Raw genomic sequence first — 19,254 nt, 5'->3', positions numbered from 1 at the left:
CGGCGCCATCTTGACTTTTGATTCTGCACATGCGCAGAAAAATCTCCATTGGAGAAATGTTATTCCCCCCCCCCCTTTTCTAACATTCTGTGCATGTGCAGACCTTTTTTGGTGTAAATGCGCATGCACACGGAGCGCCCGTTTGGCGTGCGCGCGGGTGAAGCGATTTTTTACATGCCAAACCAGCAGTCATGCCAGTAGCAACCCATCCCCTGGTTACAATGGTAGCACAGGAATTGCCTTTGCTAAGTGATGTGTATACATAATATTGTGCTTTGTGACTCCATTGCACAGCAATGGAAATTCCAGTCCTGATTGACAGTTATAACCCAAGGGCTACCTGTAGATCATTTGTCCCCTTGGATTTCCCCCACAGTGAAGAGCAATTAACAACGTGTGTGCATCATATTGCAAACCTCTCCCTGCTTGTCGTAAGATTATATGCATGCACATAAATGGTGAAGTATCCATCAAAATAGCGCAACAGCCATTTGTCATTTTGATGCCATCCTTGGATTCGGTAAACGCCTCTGTTTGTTCCTGTCTCATATATTCACGGCATCAGTCAAGGTTTTTTTGAAGAAGACTTTGGACTGGGACAAATTCATTTTAACATCATTTTCCGGAGGAAAAAAGTAGCTGAAACTGCACTGTTTGAATCTTAGCTTTCATCTTTGCTTCTTTGAAAGTTTTATATCGTATCTTTCGGATAAGCGGTTAAAAGATTGAAAAGCAGTTGGTTTGATAGTTACGGTTTTGCGTGAAGACCAGCAACAGCCCAGCCACAAAAATTCACAGAGCAATTTCTGTTTTGCAGAGCAGCCTACTTCAAAGGGTTTTGAGGGGAGGAAAATATTGCAGAACTTACAGTCACCTATTGAGATTACACTAGAGAAGGAGAGGGAGCAGGCAGCAAATTCTTAGTTTGCTTGGCCTTATTCTCATACCTATCTTCTTTATCATGCCTCAGGCTTGATAGAGGAAAGTTTTTCATGAGATGACAAACTCCATGATTCAGAAGTGTTATTCAACATCACATTAAGATCCCCACTGCAATATTGCTTCCCCCAAAATTTATTGGCATGTGAAGTTATTTGACGTGAAATGACTGCATCTGGACCAAACAGACCAAATCATTAAAGAACATTCAAATATCTAATGCCACCCCAAGGTTTAGTCTGCTCAATGTATTTCTGAATTCTTCAGAGTCTACCGTTCATCCAAATATGTAATTATTTTTCTGACGGTGGAGTTGATTCACCTTGATTTTGATAGGTGCAAAACATGCTCAGAACGACACGAATCTAGAATGCTAGTGTGTTGCAATTTTTTTCCACTCCATTAATATCTCCAATCCAAGCAGTGAGTGTAGGGGAGATACAATTCTTAAATAAATCCAGTCTTTTGTTAGCATAAATATCCTATTAAACATAGCTTTGTTATTTTATTTTTTAAAGAAAGCAATCTGGCTGACACAGTTAAAGAAATATATAATAGGAAGATGTGGTTGATATTCTTTAGCGGGTGCTCTTTCAAAAAAATAATAATAATAGAAGACTGTTTCCATTTTCCTTGGCAGATTATTGAAATGTGCACAAAGCTTATTTAAAAACAGAAGACTCTGCAATCTGATAAAATACACATAACTGCTTCTTCAGAAGCTTAACCAAATAGAAAAATCTTGGGATTTCAACCTCAGAAGTAATATGCCAGTCAATTCCAAATATTTGCATAGCTGTCAGATTATGGAACAATTTTGCTTTCTGTCACTTTGAGCCAATGACTGCAGATTTTCATTTAGCCTTGGGAAGAACTCAAGGATAGTACAAGGCTTCAGAAAATGTTGGACTCAACCATTGTTAGGGGAGTAGATAACCAAAGATTTATTCTATCAGTAGGGGATTGGATTGGATTAGGAGTGCCTGGCTGGGGAATTGTGAGACTTAAAGTCCACCAGTCTTAAAGTTGCCAAGGTTGGACACCCCTGCATTAGATGAAGATGTGTAATCTGTGACCCCAAATTGTATATATCATTCTTCAATACTTTGAGACAATTGCCAAATATCCATGTGAAGAAGGGGAAGAGTATTAAGTATGTAAAGATACTTAAATTGAAATTAAACCTATTGATTTCAGTTAATTCAAATTAATACAAGTGTGTATTATATTACAATAAAATTCAGTTTTTGTACTGTCCCCACATACTTTTCAGCATATTGTCCCCAGTATGTCACCCAAGTGCAAAATGAGTCCTTGGTTTGAAAAATGTTGCAACTATGGGAACAGATAACCTTTGATGACTTGTTTGGCAAACTCCTAGAAGTCTGATGTGTGACGGAGGAGGGAGTCCCTGCGGATTGTACTCGGCTAGTAGGGCTCATCTAGAGGGATGCGGTGGCTAAGATGCTGAGCTTGTCGATCAGAAAGGTCGGCAGTTTGATGGTTCGAATCCCTAGTGCCGCATAACAGAGTGAGCTCCCGTTACTTGGCTCAGCTTCTGCCAACCTAGCAGGTCGAAAGCAGGTAAAAATGCAAGTAGAAAAACAGGAACCACCTTTGGTGGGAAGGTAACAGCATTCCGTTTAGTCATGCCGGCCACATGACCACGGAGATGTCTTCGGACAGCGCTGGCTCTTCGGCTTTGAAACAGAGATGAGTACCGCCCCCTAGAGTCAGGATTAGCACATATATGCGAGTGGAACCTTTACCTTAACTTAGGGCTCATTTCTGGTTCAAGGCCTTTGAGCCTCTGCCATCTGAAGACGTTTATATGGTCAGCCTCCTGTCATAGGGTTTGGTTACCTTCTCACCCAAGTGGTATCTATTAATCTACTTGCATTGCATGCTTTTTAACTGCTAAGTTGGCAGGAGCTGAGGTGAGAATAGGAGCTCACCCTGTCAGATGGCGCTCAGGTCTTCATTTCACTGGTTGACATGGTGACTCAGTGGTTAAGACGCTGGGCTTGTTAGACCCGAGCGCCATCTGACAGGGTGAGCTCCTATTCTCACCTCAGCTCACTGAGTCACCATGTCAACCAGTGAAATGAAGTGAAGAAGAAGCCTTTAAAAAAAAAGAATGTGCTCTTAATGCAAATAATGTACATTTGGGGAGGAAAAACACAATGATGGTTGACAATGATGATAATGGCAGCATTTGTTTCTTTGTTTCCTGGTAGCTCCTGTGTCTCCTAAAATCACCGCAGTTGAATATTTCAACAGCCTTCTCTATGTCAGCTGGATCTACGGGGATGACAACACAGACCTTTCCCACTCTAGAATGTTGCACTGGATGGTTATTGCAGAAGGAAAGAAGAAGATTAAAAAGAGTGTAAGAGTCATGTTGCTATTGGATGTTGCTCCCAGACCAACAACTGTCAGGCCACAAGAAGTAAAAGATCGACATTGGTTTTATTACAATCGGCAAATGATTCCTTTTCAGCTTTTCCTCAGGAAGTATTTTACATGCATGTGTTCCAACTGCTCTTACGTCTTAGGTAGGCCACCTTATAAAAACAAGGAGAAGAGAAGACAGGTAGTCCTCAACTTACAACCACAACTGAGCCCAAAATTGGTGTCGCTAAATGAGAAATTTGACTTTTGTCCCATTTTCTTGCCACATTTGTTAAGTGAATCGGTGCAGTTGTAAAGTTAGTTACGCAGTTGTTAAGTGAGTCTGGCTTCCCCATTGACTTTGCATGGCAGAAGGTCGCAGAAGGGGATCACGTGAGCCTGGCACACTGCAACCGTCATAAATGTGAGCCCGTTGTCAAACATCCTAACATAAATCACGTGACCATCGGGATGCTGCAACGATCGTTAAGTGTGAAAAATGCTCATAAGTCACTCTTTTCAGGGCTGTTGTAACTTCAAACGGTCACTAAATGAACTGTTGTAACTCGAGATCTACCTGTAGACCAGAGGTGGTATTCAGCAGGTTCTGACCAGTTCTGGAGGACCTGTGGTGGAAATTTTGAGTAGTTTGGAGTACCAGTAAATACCACCTCTGGCTGGCCCCACCCCCATCTATTCTCTGCCTTCCGAATCCCAGCCGATCAGGAGGAAATGGGGATCTTGCAGTATCCTTCCCCTGCCACGCCCACCAAGACACGCCCACCAAGCCATGCCACGCCCACAGAACTGGTAGTAAACAAATTTGAATCCCATCACTCCTGCAGACATAGCTAAATGAGGTGAAACAAGAATTGGCAAGCACAGTTTACAGAGCACATTTAGTCTGCCAACTCTTATTATTTGTCTTTCTCACCCTAGTTGGCCATTTTGGAAACAGAAGTACAAGTACAGAGTCAAACTTCTCCAAGGCACCTGAGGGTAGAACAAGAAGCAATGGGTGGAAACTAATCAAGGAGAGAAGCAACTTAGAACGGAGGAGAAATTTCCTAACAGTTAGAACAATTAATCAGTGGAACAGCTTGCCTCCAGAAGTTGTGAATGCCCCAACACTGGAAGTCTTTAAGAAGATGTTGGATAGCCATTTGTCTGGAACGGTATAGGGCAGGTGTGTCCAAACTTGAGAACTTTAAGACTTGTGGACTTCAACTCCCAGAATTCCCCAGCCAGCCATGCTGGCTGGGGAATTCTGGGAATTGAAGTCCACAAGTCTTAAAGTTCTCAAGTTTGGACACCCCCGGTATAGGGTTTCCTGCCTAGGCATGGGGGTGGACTAGAAGACCTCCAAGGTCCCTTCCAACTCTACTATTGTATATTGTAAGTAGTCTATGACTTACAACAGTTCATTTAGTTACTGTTCAAAGTTACAACTGAAAAACATGGCCACTGCAGCATCTCTATGGTCACATGATCAAAATCCAGATGTTCGACCACTGACTCAAAAACCATTTATGACGGTTCCACTATACCGAGATCATTTGATCCCCTTTTGTGGCCTTCTGACAAGCAAAGTCAATGGGGAAGTCAGATTCACTTAACAACCATGTTACTAACTTAGCAACTGCACTTAACCACTTAACCACAATGGCGAGAAGGGTTGCAAAATGGGCATGATTCACTTAACAACCATCTCACTTAACAACAGAAATTTTGGAATGAATTGTGGTCATATATTGAGGACTACCCGTGTGGACTAGTTGGCTGTGAGGTCTGATCCAGCATAGATTTTCTTAATTCTTCAAGTTCATAGAGATGGACATGGCCTGATAGGTTTCTAATCTAATCCTCTATTTCAGGATGGATTAATTCCCCAATCCTGAGCGCTAGCTATACTCCATGGTAGATAAATCACAATAAATCTTAAAATATAGCTACTTCATCAATTTATATGGCCACTCCCTCGTTGGGTGGCATTCATGATTAAGTACAATTCAAATAAGTTTGAAATTACCAATAAGGGAGAATACTTGTAGCTCAGGGTTGAAATGAGGGGTCCTTGGTTCTCTCTAAGCTTGCTTGTTTTCTTTTAGACATTTCATTACCCTAATTATGTAATTATGTAACATCATCAGTCCTAGTACTCAGAGAGGACCAGGGGTGGGCTTCAAAAATTGCAGCAATTGGTTCACTGCCCCATTACTGGGTGGCCATGGTGGATGTGGCCTAGTCAGCCTCCTGCACCATGGGGGGGGGGGGGGGGTTCATCCTCCCTAGGCTCCGGAAGCTTTCCTTGAACCTCCGGGAAGGTGAAAACTGCTTCCCCCATGCTCTGGAGGGCCTCTGGAGGCTGGAAACAGGTCCGTTCCTGGACTTCCGGAACCTCTGATAGGCCCGTTTTCCTCCCTCCCTGAGCCTCCACGCAGGCCCTGCACTTACCTGCCATGGTGAATGTGCTGCGTGGAGACTCCTGGGAGAGGTGGGGTGGGCGTGGCCAGCCAGGGTGGCATTTGGGGGGGGGTGTCACCAAACTGGGCAGAATCTTAGCTAGAGGATTGCCCGAACCCGTGCAAACCCCCAGCAGCCCACCCCTGGTGAAGACCTCTCAGGACTGAAATTAATTTAGTGCAATTAATAAAATTACTCCCTAAGTATTTAAATAATATTCCTCTTCCGTCACATTAAAGTAGCAGCTTTTGAAAGGATGGAGACTATGTCCAAAGTCCTTTATGGCTGCATTCTGCATATTTATCTCTCCCCTCAGTCATTCCCAGCTGGTTCGGCTTCATTTACAAAACCAGCCTTCTTGAGAGCTGCCCAATTGTCCTTCTCTGAAGACTGATTCCAAATCCTCTAAAGAGGCTGAGACAAAAGTCCAATTAGCCCACGAATCCCTGGTCACTGTTCAAAGCTGATCTTCCCTGCAAGGAGTTTTTAACTCTTTGTCTCTTTCAGGTGAGCCGGAATGTCATGACTACCATGCTCAGCCTTCCTGCCGGGGACATCTATAACCTCTCGGTCACGGCTTGCACTGAGCGGGGTAGCAACAGATCCACGCTTCAGCTTGTGAAAGTTGGTAAGGCCTTAGTTGAGCCATCCTTCGGTCTGGGGCTACACTGTGGGTTGGGTTAGGTTGGCTTTAAGGCAATGATGCTACAAAATGAAAATGGTTCTCAGAACTACAGGGATGCATTTTGGTTGGAGGAAAAATTGACATTGATAGATGAGATGATACAACTGAGTGCATAACAGATTGTGTGTTTCCCTTTAGCCATAAGTTCTATCTGCAAATTCAAATGTATGTGAATTATTGAATTTGGTCTATATCGGGATGGGCTTCAAAAATTTCAGCAACGGGTTCGCTGCTCAGTTGCTGGGTGGGCGTGGCCATCATGAGCGTGACCTAGTTGACCTCCTGCACCATGGCAGGGGGGGGGGGGGCGTTTTCGCCTTCCCCAGGCTCCGGAAGCTTTCCTCAAATCTATGGGAGGGCGAAAATTGCCTGCACCAGGCTGTGGGGCCTTCTGGGAGGCTCATTTTTCTCCCTCTCAGAGCCTCCACGCGGGCCCTGCACTTACCTCGCATCCAAAACGGGCTGTGTGGAGACTCCTGGGAGGGGTGTGGTGAGATGTCAGGGGTGGGGCATGGTGGGCAGGGCCAGCCAGTGGTGGGATTTAGAGGTTCTCCGAACCGGCCATAATGTTAGCTATGGGTTCTCCTGAACCCGGGCAAACTTATAGCAGCCCACCCCTGCTCTATATGCTTTATAATAGAGGGAATACGAGTTTTCATTAGATATTAAAATGTCCAGTGCAACACTGGATTATATATCATTGACTTGCATTCTATGATACAGTGGTTCTCAGCTTCCAATGATTTCCTTAATGATGCTTCAAATTATTGTCTCGGAAAGGGCATTTTATGCATGTATGCACTTCCAGTCATTGCAAAACATTGCACCCGCATCCAAAGACACCACTATTCCGGTGCTTAGCCACTGGCTCACACTTATGACCAGTTGCAGTGTTCTGTGGTTATGAGATCATGATTTGCACCTTTTTTTGGTCCGTGGACCTTTGACCATGGTGACTCAATTTTTATGTCCATGGTGGTGCACCTTATCACTGTGATAAAAATAGTCTTAAATTGGATCTAGTCATATGGTGACTCCACATATGACCTCGATTTACAAACGAAATTCCTTAGTCATTTATTCCAATATCAAACCACCATTCAGAAGTTTTTTTAAAAAATATACACCTAGAATTTATCTATGAGCAAAGGAGTTTAAATGTATTTACTCCCTAGTAAACCTGTGTGGGATGCGGTGACTCAGTGGCTAAGACGCTGAGCTTGTCGATCAGAAAGGTTGGCAGTTCGGCGGATCGAATCCCTAGTGCCACGTAGCAGAGTGAGCTCACATTGTCCCAGCTTCTGCCAACTTAACGGTTCGAAAGCATGTAAAAATGCAAGTAGAAAAAATATGGTGGGAAGGTAATAATCTTCCGTGCACCTTCGGTGTTTAGTCATGCCGGCCACATGACCACGGAGAACATCTTTGGACAGCACTGGCTATTCAGCTTTGAAACAGAGATGATCACCGCCCCCTAGAGTCAGAAACAAGTAGCACATATGTGCGAGGGGACCCTTTACCTTTAAACCTGTGTAGAATCGCACCTTAAAAGAAGTATGAGGGGGGGAAAATACATGTATTAATTAGTGAGAATCAATTTAGCAACAGTGAAGAATAAGGAAGTCATCACTATGTTTTCTATATTTCAAAAAGGAAAGACTTTTTTTAATGGGGATAGAAGAATGATGCTTAATCAGTTACCATTCAGGAAGTTTTGAAGTGATTGAAATAAAGAAATGAACCAGATTTGAAGACAGAGTTTGTAAACAGTGCATGATTTTATCTTGTAATATATATATGGATTTTGTATTTTGCAGATTCATATACTTGAGAACAATAAATGTTTATATTTGCACTTAGTTGCAGTATCCATATTCACCATCTTTGGTCAATTTTCTTGCCATTTTGTACTAGGACAGAATTATGGAATATAGTTTGAATAAGTATTAATCATTCTTTATTTGGAATAAAAAACAGAGGCAGGGCAGAAAGCTGAATGACTTTGAACCAGTTACTCTGTCTCAACTCAACCCACCTCAATGGGTTATTGTTATGGGGAAAATAGGAGGAACGGGGAACATTAGATATATTCGCTGTCTTGAGTTGTTTATAAAAATAATAAAGACAGGATACAAATTAAATAAATTAGCAAATAAATTAAAAAGTACAAGGGATGCCCAAGAAACAATGTTCACCGCTTTTATTAGCTTTTCAGGGGGGGGCACCGCTTTTATTCTTTTCAGGGGGGGCATTTCTCTGTCATTTTCAATGGTGTAAATCCTAACCTTTCATTCCCACAAGCTCAGGATCTTGCTCTCTTAAGTTTCATTACTCATGGTTGAATAGTGAAACATACTGAATGCCGAAAATGATGAGATCTATCAGTATTTTTATAAGAATATAATTAATAACATGAACTAAGTCGCCGAGACAGACAGTATAAATGAGAAGAAAACAGCTGTGTTTTGCTGATGAGGCACTAATGACAAAAATGGCAGGCGTTACAAGTCTATTAAAACAGCAAATTCACAATGGGAACAAACATAACTCACAAGCAAGAATCCTCATGTTATAAGGACAATACATGTGTAAATCAGAAGTAAATAGTAAACATTTGAGAGAGCAGAAGAACGAGACTGAAAGCTGCAGAGCAGAAATTTCATAGCAAAAGAAACACACACTGTGTGTTTGTGTGTATAGTGTGTGTGTGTGTGTGTGTGTATTAAAGATGGTACAAGAAAGCATCTTGTACTAACTAAACTAAAGGCATACATTTACCTTTGGAAAACTGGGAAGAGTAGAGAAATCATACAGTCATTGGTGACTGGCACATACAGGTTGTCCTTGTCGTATGACCACAGTTGAGCCCAAAATGTATGTTGCTAAGTGAGACAGTTGTTAAGTGAACTTTGCCCCACTTTGTAACCTTTCTTGCCACAGTTGTTAAGTGAATCACTGCAGTTGCTGAGTTAGTAACATGGTGGTGAAGTGAACCTGGCTTCCCCATTGACTTTGCTTGTCAGAAGGTCGCAAAAGGTGATCACATGACCTCGGGCCACTGCAACCGTCATAAGTGTGATTCAGTTGCTAAGTGTCTGGATTTTGATCACATGACCAGGGAGATGCTGCAACAGTCATGAATGTGAAAAATAGTCTTAAGTCGCCTTTGTCAATGCCCTTGTTACTTCAAACAGTCACTAAATGGACTGTTGTAAGTCAAGCACTACCTATAGGAAGATCTGAATGAGCAACCTACCATTTATAGTCTGCATGTAACTCTCAGAACCCCAGGAGTTTGCCACCAAATTTTAGATCCAATCATATGGTTGCAAATTGTCTGTCTGTCTGTCTGTCTGTCTGTCTGTCTGTCTATCTATCTATCTATCTATCTATCTATCTATCTATCTATCTATCTATCCATCTATCTATCATATCTACTCTATCTATCTATCTATCTATCTATCTATCTATCTATATCTTATCTATCATATCTACTGTATCTATCTATCATCTATCTATCTATCTATCTATCTATCTATCTATCTATCTATCTATCTATCTATCTAGTTACAAGTTATTGGCACATTACATTTTCACTTTGATGAGGGGTGAAATTCAGCAGGTTCTGACAAGCTCTGGACAACAGGTAGTGGAAATTCTGAGTAGTTCAGAGAACCGGCAAATATCTACTGTGTCTGTCTGTCTGTCTGTCTGTCTGTCTATCTATCATATCTTATCTCTCTCTCTATCTATCATATCTTATCTCTCTCTCTCTCTCTATCATATCTTATCTCTCTATCATCCTATTTATCTATCTATCTATCTATCTATCTATCTATCTATCTATCTATCTATCATATCTCTCTATCATCCTATTTATCTATATCTATCTATCATCTATCTCTCTCTCTCTCTCTCTCTCTCTCTCTCTATCTATCTATCTATCTATCTATCTATCTATCTATCTATCTATCTATCTATCACACATGCCCACCTTGGTATAAGACAAAATAGTTACAAGTTATTGACACATTACATTTTCACTTTGATCAGGGGTGAAATTCAGCAGGTTCTGATAAGCTCTGGAGAACCGGTAGCGGAAATTTTGAGTAGTTCAGAGAACGGGCAAATATCACCTCTGGCTGGCCCCAGAGTGGGGTAGAAATGAAGATTTTGCAGTATCCTTCCCCTGCCACGGCCACCAAGCCACGCCCATAGAACCATTAGTCAAAATTTTGGAATTTCACCACTGACCTCGATGAATTGTCAGAATCCCCATAAAATGCAAAGACAGATCAAAGATGAGAAAACAGGTGATCATCAGCAAGGAGGGAAATGAGCTTTCATGTTTGAATTTGCTTTCTTTTGATTTGGGATTGCTTCATTATTATTATTATTATTATTTTAAATGAACTTCCGCAATTGTGATATAGATTAACATGTTTAACATCCAAGATTTTATAATCATTTGAGAACAGCAAACCAGTTAAGTCATTAATTGTGAGATTATTCAACACTCTGGGATTCATCCTTGTTCTTAAATGGGACAAAAACATGTTCAGCAGCAAATTTGTGCCAACACAAATATACTCATCCTGCAGCTAAGAGTTAATTAAAAAAGGAAGTGAAGTAAGTGTTGAAAAGAGAAGCAAAAGCATGCTGCTTCAGACCGCCTTCCTGTTTTATAGTTGCCTGTTATTTCCAAGAATACTTAGGGAAGACTGAAAACGTATCCCCCATAGGTCTGCAGAGTTCAGGATCTTGGATCACCTGCAATCTTTTACTTTATGTGGGCTCCCAATGGCCTACAAGGCGCAGTCAAAGAGACTCTTATTTTTTTTTTAGATCCAGCTCCTCCAAGATCACTCTTTGCGGTGAATAAAACACAGACCTCCGTGACTCTCTTGTGGGTAGAAGAAGGAATAGCGGATTTCTTCGAGGTTTTTTGCCAGCAGGTTGGCTCAGACCATGAGACAAAGGTCCAGGTATGTGTTTTTATCCTTTATCAATTTCGGATCGTTCCTGAGATACTTAACCTGGGTGGCTCTGTTTTGAAATCCAGCATCTTTTTTCATGAATCACTGCAATATAAACTTTTAAGTGAAAAGACACAGCTTGACCCAGTGGTGCTTCTTGTTGTGTTGATGCACTGATTTAATTCAAAAGACACTTAACCACTCCTGTTGCCACTTACCACTTCTAATTGTTACTTAGCAATATATGGAGACAGAAACTGGCATAATGATACAAGCCCTGTTCTTTCCGACATGTGTCATGTAACATAAATGCTGTAAAGGAATGGAACTTCTGCCAGATAAGGTAAAGGTAAAGTTTCCCCTTGCTAGTCATTCCCAACTCTAGGAGGGGTGCTCATCTCCGTTTCAAAGTCGAAGAGCCAGCTCTGTCCAAAGACATCTCCATGGTCATGTGACCAGCATGATTAAATCCCGAAAGTGCATGGAACATTGTTACCTTCACACCAAAGGTGGTCCCTATTTTTCTGTTTGCATTTTTACATGCTTTCGAACTGCTAGGTTGGCAAAAGCTGGGACAGGTATGGAGCTCACTCCGTTATGCAGCACTAGGGATTCGAACCGCCGAACTGCCAACCTTTCTGATCGACAAGCTCAGTGTCTTAGCCACTGAACCATCACATCTGGATACCACCATATATAAGATAGAAATGGAGCTATGCCAGCTAACCACCATCCCAGTCTTCAAAACACTGAGGCTTCCATTCTATCCAGAATTAGATAGCTAGATTCAAGTGGGCTCCTTTCCCACATTCAGTTGGATCCTGGACACCATTTGGCTGAGTGTCAGAACCTTAACAAGAGTCATGACTGTTGAATACATCTTGATTCTCTTCAACATGTGGAAGAGGTTTACTAAGAGTAAATTATTCATATCTTCCCCATTGCAGGATACAAAATCGTCACAAATGTTGAATTTCAAGACCTCAGAAGGGTTAGAGGAACCCTATTTGAAGCTGTTGTCTTCCTTTAGCTGCTCTCTTAAAATGCTTTAAGTTCCCCAGTTCTATTTGTTGCTTCATAATCACCCTTGTTAGTATCTTTGTGGTTAACATTTTCAATATCTTGGTACTTCTTGCAACATTCTTCACATGCGAACACTCTTTTGTTCTGAGAAGAACAAAATTACTTATGTTTTCCTGAAGTTGTATTTAGGGTTTTTTTTTCATCGACCTTCTATTCTATTTCAGAGTTTTTAATTAATGTCAAACTAAATCTCCAGCTTGTAGATGTAAAAAAAGAAATCTATGTTTAATTGGAATCAAAGCCCATTAATATCTTATTATCCACAATGGAGAGTCAGAGGCACCCAAGAAATTTGTACCTAGGATGGAACCCTTGAAATCAGAAAGATTTCAAATCCTAGCTAATTCAGATGATTTCCTCTAAATTTTATTTATTTAGTTAGTTTATTTAGTTTGTCAAACATGTAAAAGATAACAGGTATAAGTATAAACATAAATATGAACAAAGGAAATGAGTACAAATAAATGGGGACGGTAGGCTGGTGCACTTATGAACACCCCTTTACAGGCCTCTTAGGAATGGGGCGAGGTCAACAGTAGATAGTCTTGGGTTAAAATTATGGGGGTTTGGGGATGCAACAACTGAGTCAGGTAGAGCATTCCAGGTGTTGACCGCTCTTTTGCTGAAGTATTTTCTGCAATCGAGTTTGGAGCGGTTTACCTTGAGTTTGTATCTATTGTTTGCCTGAGTATTATTGAGGTTGAAGCTGAAGTAGTCATTGACAGGTAGGACATTGTAGCAGATAATTTTGTGTACTATGCTTAAGTCAGACCGTAGGCGGTGTAGTTCTAGGTTCTCCAAGCCCAAAATTTCAAGCCTGGTGGCATAAGGGATTCTGTTGTGAGTAGAGGAGTGGAGTACTCTTCTCATGAGTACCTCTGGCATAAATAAATCAGCTGTCACCAACCTTTCTGGCTTGGTAGCCTGGCATTGGAGAGGGGGGGAGTTTAAGTTCGCAAATATGGAGCTTCATGTGTGAGTGCAAGCACCTGCTCCTCACACAGCCCAGTCCGAATGGGTTATGGCCCACTAGTGGGGCAGGGGCTGGAGACCCCTAAATATTACTAACTCTGAGCCAACCCATTATTCTTATTAGCTATCTTAAATATTATGTCATAATGTGTGTGTCTGAAAATTAAACCCACTCATCCAATGGATTGAATAGCTCCAACTGAAAGCAATGAGTTGTCTTAAGAGAGAAGCTATGCAGAAGTTTACTATTCTCTCAGATAAGGTTGGAGTCTCTGGTTGAGCAACTGGAGAACTATTCTCTGTTAGCATACAAAAATGAGCTAATAGATCTTTCTTTTTTGTACTATGCCCCTCATCATTATCTGAAATCTTATATAAGAGTGTTGGAAGAAATGTCCATCTGGGTTCAATTCCAAGTGGGGAGAAAGACACTGGAAACACGGTGGCTTGTTGGAAAGATGGTTTAATGGTGGACAGGATCACATGACTTGAGCTCCTGAACAGCAAAGGGCAGAGATGCTGAAAGTCCCTGGTTTTATGCCCTCTCTGGGCTTTTGAATTTGAGTTTGTATTCTGATTGGTAGTCAGACTCCCATGGAGCCATGCAGGGGTAACTATGTAGATTGTCTGTGTCCCAGGCTTGGTTGAACCTTGCTGGGTGATGATGTAATGATGGGGCTTTGGGTAATTCCTCCTGTGGCTCTGCCTGAAGGAGGTAGATCTTTGTTATGTAGAATAGACTGCCTCAGGCCTTAATGGCCCATTGACAAAGGGGGGATGAGTTTCTGCCTCCCTTTTAGGGGGAATATTCTGCCCTTTTAATATTTCCTAAAATATCTCATTTTCCTAGGAGAGGGGTGGGTGCTAACCAGGGCTGAAATTCAGCAGGTTCTGGAGAACCGGTAGCGGAAATTTTGAGTAGTTCGGAGAACCGGCAAATACCATCCCTGGCTGGCCCCAGAGTGGGAAGGGAATGGGGATTTTGCAGCATCCTTCCCCTGCCACGCCCACCAAGCCACGCCCACAGAACCGGTAGTAAAAAAAATGAATTTCACCACTGCTAACTTCCTACAGGAGTTTGGGCTGCCTCTTCCCTAATCTCACACTACTAGCGCTTATAAGTATGGAAGACATATTGGAAAGAAGAGTTTCCCAAAGCAGGGATGCCAGAGACATCAATACCCAATTACTGCCTTCAGCCAAGGATAAAATGTAGGATTATACTACTTCCTAGAACTTGCTTTAAAGGATATAATCATAGAAAAGAAGACCGAATGGTTGCCTGAATAAACAAATCAAGTCCACGAAGAAAAGAATGACAGGTTGATTCCTTACACTCATTATTGAACCACCTGAACCAGGGATGAAATCCAGCAGGTTCTGACAGGTTCTGGAGAACAGAACTTTTGAGTAGTTTGGTGAACTGGCAAGTACCACTTCTGACTGGCCACAGAGTGGAGTGGGAATGGAGATTTTGCAGTATCCTTCCCCTGCCGTGCCCACCAAGCCACGCCCACCAAACCACACCCACAGAACTGGTAGTAAAAAAATTTGAATTTCATCAATGACCTGAACTCTCATTTTGTTTTTGACGCAAGTTGCATGCTGACAAACATAAGGATCAATATATGAGACTGTTGCATAAGCCAGGATGCCGTTTATTGCTGGTGCAGCCGGCAGTAGAAATACGGTAAAGCTGTCATTGAATGGTTTTATTGTGGACCTATTGGTGCACACAGTTTCATCCATACGTCTTGCAACATCCTCATATTTAGACAAGTGGTAAGTAACTAAATGAACAGTGGGCTAAATGGGTGTTCCATGATGCCCCCACGTAACCTCTTCCTTGGAGCAAAAAATAAGAGAATGAGCTCACAGCTCAGTTCGTGTGCATGGCCCTCTGATTTCAAATCCTGCATCAAATCAAAAGTAAGGGGGGGGTGGAATTCCTAACCATGCACTCTATTCTTTCGCCAATATAATACAGGAACCAGTTGCCGTTTCTTCTCACGTTGTGACGGTCTCCAGCCTTCTGCCTGCCACTTCCTACAACTGCAGTGTCACAAGTTTCAGTCATAACAGCCCCAGTGTCCCCACCTATATTGCCGTTTCCACTATGGGTGAGCCGAGTTCCTCAAATTCTCCAACTAAAGCATTTCTCTAAGAGTGTGTGTGTGTGTGTGTGTGTGTGATTGAATGTTTTCCCCTTCCCATTTCTAATTTAAACAGAGGGGTTAGAGCAAATCACCGAAAGAGCCACTGATGTTCTTTTAAATATATCAGAAAGGGGTATCATGTAATCGTCCTTTATTTACAGGCAATCCTCATTATTTGTGAGTTCTGCCTTTGGAAATTTGCTTATTCATTAAAAGCCATTTGTAAGTCCAAAATCGTGGTGCTGTCATAATTATTGGTGCACACGCAGGGCAGCAAAACACTGGGATTACCATATGTGTGTGTCCCCAGCTGAGGTCTCGGCATTATTAATTTGATACTCATGGCGTTTTCAGAGAACATTACTACCAAGATTAAGGAGAATTGCCTGTATCTATTTATTCTCTGTTAGGGTTCATATATAATGTGGTTTGTTTGTTTTTGGCTTATGCAATGTCAGCTGTTATTGTTGTGGCCCGCCAGTGGCCAGCAGAGCTGGCAGCAGATTCGGACAATGAGGAGGTTGGGGAGGAACATGGGCCAGTCTTGGAATCTGGGGAAGGCTCTGATGAGGTCGGAGGCAGAGAGGGAGCCAGAGCCGTATGCCAGTTATCAGCTGCCTTCAGAGTCAGACACCAGTGAGGCAGACGAACAGCCAGAGCCTGTTCCTAGTGTGCGCATGCACAGAGTGGCCAGACGAAGGGAACAGCTAAAGAACAGGAGTCAACTTGGGAGTAAGGCCACAGGTGGACGATGAACGGCCCCTCCCAGAGGAAATAAAAGAGGAGCGAAAGGGGAGTGGAGTTTGCAGGAGACAGTTAGTTTGCTTAATTGGTTTGTGACTCTGACTCCTTGCCAAGTTCTGCAGATATCGGCCTGTTAGGTCTCCAAGCCAGATAAGGTCTGTGACTGTAAATCCTCCCTTGAAAGACTTTGCTGGATGTGGATGAGCAGAATTCACAGTAAATTAATAAAAGGGGTTTTTGTCGGGACAAGGAGTTTGCTTTATGCTCTTGGGAAGCCTAGGTCAGAACAATTATGGTTTCCAAATCAGGGTTTAAAGATGAGTGAAATGAATGAACCCTGCCAATATGAAATCATGCAGATGTTGTCCTGAGACCTTGAATGTCATTTATTTAATAGCCTTCAATCATTATGCAAAGACTTGTTTTCTGGTTGACATTGGCGATACCAGAATGTCAGTTTTAGGCTGCAGTCTTCTATCCACTTCTGTCTTCTCAAGGACGGGAGCCAGAGTTAAGCATGTATAGCTTACTGGTTAATTCACATGATTTGTTCATTCAAGAAATCTAAAACCTGTGGGAATGCTAGTATCCATTGCTTTCACTAATCTGGAATCCCTTGTTCCCGTTTGCAGTTGTGGAGATGAATCCTAACGTGGTGGTGATTTCTATTCTTGCCATTCTGAGCATTCTTCTGATAGGGCTCTTGCTTATAACATTGGTGGTTCTTCGGAGAAAACATCTACAAATGGCCAGGTAGGACAACACACTTTCTATTATCAAGGTCTTCTTAAGGGATAAAAGTTCTATATGTAACACGGAAGCAGATGTAGATGGATTTTTGATGGCTTTTAACATTTCCAGTAGATTCACCCCAGAAGTACGTACATAATGAAGATTAGTTCCATTTGCATACAGAACATAGAATAACAAGATTGAAGGGACCTCGGCGGTCTTCTAGTCCAACCCAATGCTCAAGCAGAAGACCCTATAAATTTCTGGACAAATGACTGTTCAGTCTCTTCTTGAAAACCTCTAGTGATGGAACACCAGTGGTGGGTTACGACTGGTATGCCCCGGTACAGGTGTACCGGTGCCTGCCGGGAGCACCAGGTACCATTCCAGTACGGTGCTCTGGAGGGCCCGCCTGCCCGCGCGTGCTCCTTACCAGTATTTGAGGTTTTTGGGGCTTCCGTGCACGGAGCGTACGGTGCCTGCATGATGCTCCGCTGAGCAGCTGGAGCGCTGTGGGCAGTAAGTACGCATGCAGGTGCATGCTGCACGCATTCCTGTGGTGGACACCCGGCCCCGTTGCACTGTACTGGTTGCACCGAGATCCGGAACCACCACTGAACCACTGCCCCAATCCATGGAAAAATTGTTTTCCACAACAGAGTTCTGGGAATTGAAGTCCACAAGTCTTAAAGTTACCAAGGTTGGAGACCCCTGTTCCACGGAACTGGTCCCTGATACCCAAAAGATTGTGGACCACTGCATCTCTCTTGCACGCAATACTGCAGGAAACTGATTTTACACTTTGAGTTTGGTGATTTTACAATTCCCATCTAGCCCTTCTGTTACAACATCAACTTCAGCACTCGTTTCACATCTGTGCCTATCTTTGGTTGCTAAGGTTCCTAAGCTCCATGCCGATCTTTTATCAGTATCCTCACAGTTTTCAGTAAAAACCCATTAAACAGCTCATGTATGCAGCAGTGTTGTTTCCGGGAAATTTTCTGGTTTACGACAAGACTGTTTTCTAAATCAAGGTGTTGAGCAACAGCAGAGGTGAGGCAGCTGTGGGCTGTCATTTATTTCAGGACTCTAATCCTATCCTAATTTGCTTCCTAAGTAGACAACCAGAATTGTTCTTTGAAACCAACAACATCTAAAGCAGTGTTTCTCAACCTTGGCAGCTTGAAGATGTCCGGACTTCAACTCCCAGAATTCCCCAGCCAGCGAATGCTGGCTGGGGAATTCTGGGAGTTGAAGTCCGGACATCTTCAAGTTGCCAAGGTTGAGAAACACTGATCTAAAGAATAGCAGGTATAATTGTCCTCATTCTTCCCTTTGTAACAGAAAAGGAAAATAGTCTAGTTTACCTTGTTTAAGTTTAAAGTGATAGACTTTCTGCCAAGATATGTGTTTGTTTTTTTAATCCATCAATAATAACTCTGAATCTTCCAAACTAGGGAGTGTGGAGCAGGAACATTTGTGAATTTTGCATCATTGGAAAGAGATGGGAAACTACCATACAACTGGTAGGTATATATATATAAGAACATTTGCAATATTGGTTTTTTTTCCCCCTCTTGCAATTATAATTGTTACCTTGACTCCTTTAAGGTGGATATTAATATTGAAAGTCAATCCATTAGATCCTGGTGATTTTTCTCTTTTAAAAAATTGCTTTAATATAATAGAGTATTATTTCTTATGACACGAGATAAGAACATTTCAAATTACAGAAATAATCTTTACTTGAGAAGCTTTCTTTGCAACTCTAATTTCCATAACAGTTTTGGCAGTCCAATAGAATGTAGGGAACGGGTTATCTCAAATCTTTATCCATCTAATCCCAAATTGCTATTAAAGGAGCAGAAAGCATTGTGGTTTTTTCCTAATTAAAATGGCCTCACAATGTTTGTGGCAGTTATACTTAGGTTTTAAGAACAGCAGCTTCAGAACTCAAAAAAGTAGAAATCTCTTTTGTGTATGGGAGTATATGTAAAATGTATTATTTATGGGTGCTTCTAAAAAAATGGGCACCACGAACTTATTTATGGGTGCTTCTAAAAAAAATGGGCACCACGAGAGCTCCCCAAAGTGTTAGACCCCATCAGTTAAC

General features: G+C 42.0%; 1 protein-coding gene across 1 annotated transcript in view; it reads left to right on the top strand.

Annotated features, from left to right (window-relative positions):
* Positions 1 to 19,254, top strand: part of PTPRO (protein tyrosine phosphatase receptor type O) — an 85,427-nt gene that overhangs the window by 31,737 nt on the left and 34,436 nt on the right. The window contains exons 10-15 of the mRNA XM_081956901.1: positions 3,177 to 3,328; positions 6,301 to 6,421; positions 11,324 to 11,463; positions 15,497 to 15,629; positions 17,042 to 17,162; positions 18,599 to 18,667. Coding sequence (XP_081813027.1) covers positions 3,177 to 3,328; positions 6,301 to 6,421; positions 11,324 to 11,463; positions 15,497 to 15,629; positions 17,042 to 17,162; positions 18,599 to 18,667 — 736 coding nt within the window. The remainder of the gene's footprint in view (positions 1 to 3,176; positions 3,329 to 6,300; positions 6,422 to 11,323; positions 11,464 to 15,496; positions 15,630 to 17,041; positions 17,163 to 18,598; positions 18,668 to 19,254) is intronic.

Source organism: Natrix helvetica, assembly GCF_964273705.1.
Source record: "Natrix helvetica genome assembly, chromosome: 6".
In the NCBI taxonomy this organism is placed as follows: Eukaryota; Metazoa; Chordata; class Lepidosauria; order Squamata; family Natricidae; genus Natrix; species Natrix helvetica.
The sequence above is the reverse complement of the archived record's forward strand: the minus strand, read 5'-3'. Positions and strand labels throughout refer to the sequence as shown.